General features: G+C 58.4%; 1 protein-coding gene across 1 annotated transcript in view; it reads right to left on the bottom strand.

Annotated features, from left to right (window-relative positions):
- Window positions 1-924: 924 nt before the first annotated feature.
- GNAO1 (G protein subunit alpha o1) overlaps window positions 925-6,000 on the bottom strand; it is a 125,740-nt gene continuing 120,664 nt past the window's right edge. Inside the window, exons 7-8 of the mRNA XM_090260646.1 lie at window positions 4,749-4,902; window positions 925-1,718 (exon numbers count right to left, since the gene is read on the bottom strand). Of these exons, the coding sequence (XP_090116772.1) occupies window positions 1,531-1,718; window positions 4,749-4,902 (342 nt within the window). The 3' untranslated portion in view covers window positions 925-1,530. The remainder of the gene's footprint in view (window positions 1,719-4,748; window positions 4,903-6,000) is intronic.

Here is a 6,000-nt window from a genome sequence, read left to right as displayed (position 1 = left end):
CAAAGACTGGACGCAGATCTGGTATGTAGTCCATAGGGCTCATCAGGACAAAAATAAAACTAAACAGCTAAAGATGTTAGAGAGGGTGTCTGTAGAAAGGGGGCCGGCAGGGAGATGGTTTTCTGGAGAGCTCTGTTTATACATGTGATCCGGATTCTTTTTGGCAGCTACGGGCCTGTGAGAGCTGTGCTTTTTCTATACAAACCTGGGTGAGCGTGTGGCTGGTGTGGTGGGCAGGGGCCGGGGTATGAGTGGTGGGGGTGCAGGTGTATGTTTCTTTATTCCAAAAAGAAAGAGAAATAAGGATGTCATGGTGAGTTTTCCGTTTTCCTTTTAAGCTACAAAGCATACGAGAAATGTTCTTTTTCTTTTTCCTTTCAAATTCTAAACGTAAAGATTCAACTAAAACCGGGTTTTATAGCATTCTACCGAAATACACAGCCATCAGTCACTCTGGGGTTGTAGCATAGACAGGGGCTTGGTACAGAAAGGCTGTGTGTCTTACAAAGGCCAAAGGTCATGCTACCGGGAGGTCAACGTCAACAGCAAAGAGTCCGTGAAGCGGTCTGTAGAGAGAGAGATAAGGGGTCCGGTCTGACCATTTTCTTTGATTTTAGAAACCAACCAACCAACCAACAAACCCTGGCATACTTTTCATCATGGTGGGGGAGGGCAAGATGGGGCAAGCATTGCAGACGATCAGGAAACCAAGCGGGGCCCAGCCCAGCCTCTGGAGGCTTCGTCCGTGGGGCCCTGACCCATCCAGCCCCCTCCTTGGCCCCTCCTGTCCCCTTGTCCCCGGCTGTCCCCTCCTCCCTACATTCCCTGCATGTCTCCTCCCCTCAGCTGCTTTTAGAAAGCAGACCAAGTCTCCCTTTTCTAACTCTTGTTAGCATGAAGAAAGAAAACTCAGGAGGCAGTGGATTGGTCGGAACAATGATTCTTCTAAGTTCTTGAAATTAACAACCACCACCACCCAAAAGAGAAGTGTCCTTAATTTTTCTGTTGTTGGCGGTGTAGGGCAGAGAGATGTTTAGGGTGCCGGTCATTTTGTAAAGGGTTTCGGGATTCGCACAAGAGCAGGACAGACTGAGAGCAAGCAGCCTTGGTGCCGGGCCTCTCTGCCTCTCCTGCTCACAGAAACGGGTCTCAGGAGAGTGACACCACGGAGCTGTTCTCACAAGGATGGTCTCCCGAGTCGGAACTCCCATCACCACGTGTGCGTGTGTGCCCGTGTGTGCCCGTGCCCGCGTGTATGCTCATGTGCTGACCCAGGAACATCTCGATCTATGGGATGGCGGTCAGTTCTGTCCAGAGCTCTTTCTAGTGCAAACTAAAAATAATTTTTAATATATATTTTTATATATATAATGTTTTGTTATGCCTCTTTAAACTTTTATTTACCAACTTGCATTTGTTAGTGTGTGTGTGTGTGTGTGTGTGCGTGTGTGTGCGCACGTGTGCGCGCGCACGAGCTGTTCTGTGGGTGCTGGAGTCATTACCAAATCGGTTGCTATACAGGACAAGAGGTCAGTACAGGCCACAGCCCCGGAGGTTGTTGGCAATGATGATGTCAGTGACGGCGTCGAATACCACCTGGATATTATTCGTGTCTGTGGCACAAGTCATGTGACAATAGATTTCTTTGTTGGGCGAGCGGTTTTTGCTTTCAAATTGTGCTTGGATGTAGGCCGCTGCATCTTCATAGGTATTGGGGCCTGTAACAAGACAAGGACAGGGAGAGGCCCTGGTGAGACGCGGGGTGGGCGGCGTGGGAACCCCATGGCAGCAGGGCCTTTTCCAGGAAGCGGAGGAGACAGGCCGGGAACAGAGGACGCTGCAGTTAGGCCTCCTCCTCAGAGGTGCCTGCGTTTCATGTCAGAAACCACCTGCGGCTTTGCGCTGGCCCGGCTTCTGACTGGTCCAGGTCTTTTTGTCTATTTTCACACTGGATGGACCCCGGAGCTCTGGGAGGGCAGTGGCCACAAAGGTCCCTTCTACTTTCTAGGTGAGTGCACTGAGACCCTGTCTGGGTCTGCCCTTCATCACACTCACCCCGTCCTAAACCGGTGCTGCTGCTTCTGATAAACCAAGACAGTGACCTCGGAGGGACAGCTCCCAGCAGGATGGGGACCCAGACGCCTGGTTACCGGGGCTTGCTGGGTGTCCAGCTGCACCTGCACTTCTTCCAGGGTGGCTTCCTCTAATGAGAAGTCACTTGGCAGGGCAGGGTTGGGCATGTCCCTATGTAGTGCTAGTTCTTGGGTGAGTGGCTAGGACTGGGGGGCACTGGTGTCCCCTAGGTGGGAAGTATAAGGTGCTAGCAGCGTGTATAACACCAGCTGGGCCCCACTGTCCCCCACAATTCCTCGCTGACCCCTTGATCCTGGCTGGGGCCTGGTGGGGATATCTGTGGATGATGCAGTGTTTTAATCTGCGGCCCCCCCAAACCCCTGTGGCTCTGCCCTGTAGGCCACTTTCAAATGCCGCAATGGCATCAACAGAGGACTGCCTAAAAGTCCATCAAAGGACATGCCCAATGCCCTTCAGGGCTACCAGGGTCTGGCCAGCTCAGAAGCAACAGCAACTGGTTTCAAGGGTGTGTGATAGTATCTCCCCTGGCCCACCTGCCCTGCGCCCCTCTCCAGTGGTTGGGGGTGAGCCACACAGAGGGGGGCGCTGGGCTTTGGCCGCTGGAAGGCATCTGCGGCCAGATAAGCGAACGTGAGGCGTCGGGGAAGGGGTGGGGACATCCCTGGGATGAGGTCAGGATGAAGACCGGCTCTGGACAGCCCACAGGGCAGAACCTCCTCCAACCGCACTATTGGCTGGGCACCAAGTGGTGAGTCTGCAGTGAAGCCACTAAGTTAGTGGCAGCTCACAGAGGAGACAGTGCCAGAGGGGACCCCGTCCAAGAGCCTCCTGTCGCGAGTGCCTGGGAGTGACTCTGGGGCCCCCTTGCCTGCCTGTCCCCTACAGGCCCTGGCACCCCCTGGGGCTCCTTCACTGGTGAAGATCTGTCATCCATCCTGGTGACGTTGGAACTCAACTGTGACGTGGGGCTGGAGCCCTCTGGGTGCTCTGGAGAACTCAAATGTTCCCCAAATTCAGACCGACTTTCTCTGGGGGCAGCCAGTGCCTCATACTGCACAGCACGGAGACAGGCTGCTACATGGTCCACGTCCCAAATCGGGCTCCAGTGGGGCTGGGTCCCTGGGGACAAGGAAGAACCAGCCTTCGGGTGGGGCCTGCCTGGGAGGGCCTGCCCGGGCTTCTGGCTGCTGAGACCCACCTGTCACCACGACTTTCTAAAGACCTGAACTGGTCCTTCTGGGCTCCTGGCAGAGGCTGGGAGAGAGGTCAGCCGAGGCGGCCTGCAGGCAGGGCCTCCTTGCCCGGCCTGGGGACCTCGGTGCCTCTCCCGTGCCGCCCTGCAGAGGATGTCTCCTCTGCGGCTGGCTCCCCTGTCTTGGGTTCCCGTCCTCCAGGGAACACTAACAACGGCGAGGGCTATCGGTGCGCAGGCCCGGTTCTGGGCTCTGCTCTCTCCAGCCAGTCCTGCGGCCGCCCCATGCTGCGGGCACCTCCTGCATCTACTGTGGTGTCCAAAGGCGCAGGTGGGCTGGCTCCAGAGGCTGCCTTGGCCCGCTGCCTGCTGGATGGAGACTGTGCTCCTGACCACAATCAGCCCCCAGCCTGTGCCTATCCCTGCACCCTCGGGTGGGCGGGAGCCTTGCTGATTGACAAGCAGCCAACACCGGTGAGGAGACAGGCTGTGCTCGGAACAAGCCACGGGCCCTTCTCCACACCAAGGACGAGGGCCGCCGCTTCCCCTCAGTGGAGAAGGGTGGGTGGCCGGCATCCCTCTCTCCTGGAACCTGGCTGGCCTGGGGACCTGCGTGGCCCTGGGAGCTGAGCCCTGCCCTCCTCTCTCTCAGGGCTGCCAGCAAGTGGGTGCCTGGCTGAGCCAACCTGGGACATCCTCTATTGCAGGGTGTAAGGGCCCCCTAAAGCTTCCCAGTCCCTTGAGGGACCAAGGCTGGGCTCTGGCATCTGCAGCCCAGGGCCAACCTCCTCAGTCTCATCCACCCTCCTGGAAAGAGCCTCACTGTGGGGAGCCTGTGGGAGGGGGGGAGCCCCAGTGAAGATGGAAGGCAGGCAGGGAAGGAAGAGGCTTTCGGGGAGCTGGAGCAGTTTGCTTTGGGGGAAAGACGAGGGGCAGAGGAAGAGGAGAATGCAGGTGGAAGGGGCGGGCGGAAGGTCCAGGTGGGGCCCAGGCAGGGCTCTGGTGTAGAGGAAGCAGGTGGGGCCACTGAGAGGCCACGTGCCCGGCCGCACGCCCTCATCAGGCCCAGGTGCTGGGAGGCCAGCAGCCAGCCGCCCAGGGCAGGTAAGGGGAGGCCCCTGTGAGACGGGGGAGGGGGACACGTCTTCTAGAAGGGATGAGGGTGAAAGGGAGGCCTGTTGTCTTGTTCTGTCTCCTGGTCCCTCCATGTCACTCCTGAGTCACCTGGTCACAAAAGACATGGACCAGAGGGTCCACTTCCCACACACCCTGGTCGCACCCTGTTTTTCTCTGCACCCTGCCAGACCCCTGCGGTGGCGTGGTGCCCCGCATGCCAGCCGGCGTGGGCCCGGCAGCCAGGGCCCCAGGCCTACAGGCAGCGGCTCTGGCTCATGCGCTGGAGGTGACGAGGGTGCCCGGCAGGGTGTGGCCTCCTCCTGCACAGGGTCCCGGAGACACCCACCTGTGTATTCAGGAAAGCAGATGGTCAGAGGTGACTTCTTGATCTTCTCCCCAAAGAGATCTTTCTTGTTGAGGAAGAGGATGATGGAGGTGTCGATGAAGAACTTGTTGTTGCAGATGGAGTCGAAGAGCATGAGAGACTCGTGCATGCGGTTCTGCGGCCGCAGGCGGGAGGGGGAGCAGGACAGACAGCGGGAGGGAGACAGGGGGACAGGGCGAGAGAAGAGAGTTAGGTTTGAGAGAGAGAGGAGCGGGCCGCTCAGCAGCTCGGGGGGCTCCCGCGGCGCCTCGGAAGGCTGACAGGTAGAGCAGTGATCCGCAACATGGCACGGGGCCTCCGACTTTCAGCCTTCACGCCCATCTGCACCCCTGTTTGGGGGCCAGGGGCAGAGATCGACCCAACCATTGCTCCCTGGCTGAGGCTGAGGACCAGGGGGGCTGGGGTTTCCTGCCAAGTCCCCAGCTGTGGGAGGGTTCACTGAACGTGTGTGCACGTGTGTGCACGTGTATGTGTTGGGAGGTGGGGGTTGCTGGAGTTGAACTTTGGACATTTCTCTCTAGACCTCTTGAGCCCAATCTGTGTGTGGGGGGTGGCCTTTGCGAGGGGTGAGGGGCTTTCGGTCCCTACTGTGACCTCATGGAAGTCATGCCTGCAGGAGCCCTGGGAGACTGGCCACACACCCCCTGGCTGGGTCAAACTCAGCCAGGTCTGACCCCACAGGGAGTTTTCAGCAATGCCACACACAGGAGTCTGGTTAGCAAACAAGTGTGTGTGGTGAGCCCTCCAGATAAAGCAGATAAAGCAGACTCCCATGGGGAAAGCCCTTCTTCCCCGGGCGAGGCCTGACATCTTAAGGGGGCGGGGGGTGCCAGGCACATGGACTTGGGTTGTGTTTCTCAGCAGTGCGGGGGGAGCACGTCTCTCTGTGAACGAACCCCTTCTGCACGGCAAGGTGACATCATGAGGTGTAGCTCCCTGGGGGAAGGGACAACTGCCCATTTTCCCCAGGAATGCTGTCCTGGCCCAGGGAACTTGTCCACCCCAAACCCAGCTCCCTGGGTCTCCAGCGCAAGCCCAGAAGTGATTGCAGGCTATGGTCTCCATCTGAAGTCAGAAGACTGAACCGAATCAGAGGCAAGAGCAGCAAATGGCGGAGGCGGGGGTGGGGGCTCCCTGGCCTTATCCACCGAGATGGACTCATCCCCGGGATGGGCTGAGCGAGCTGCCCGCTCAGTTGTCATGGCTGACTTCC

This window comes from Furipterus horrens, unplaced genomic scaffold (assembly GCF_987537825.1).
Source record: "Furipterus horrens unplaced genomic scaffold, mFurHor1.1.pri manual_scaffold_13, whole genome shotgun sequence".
Taxonomy (NCBI): Eukaryota; Metazoa; Chordata; class Mammalia; order Chiroptera; family Furipteridae; genus Furipterus; species Furipterus horrens.
Note: the sequence above shows the minus strand (reverse complement) of the source record. Positions and strands in the feature narration are given on the sequence as shown.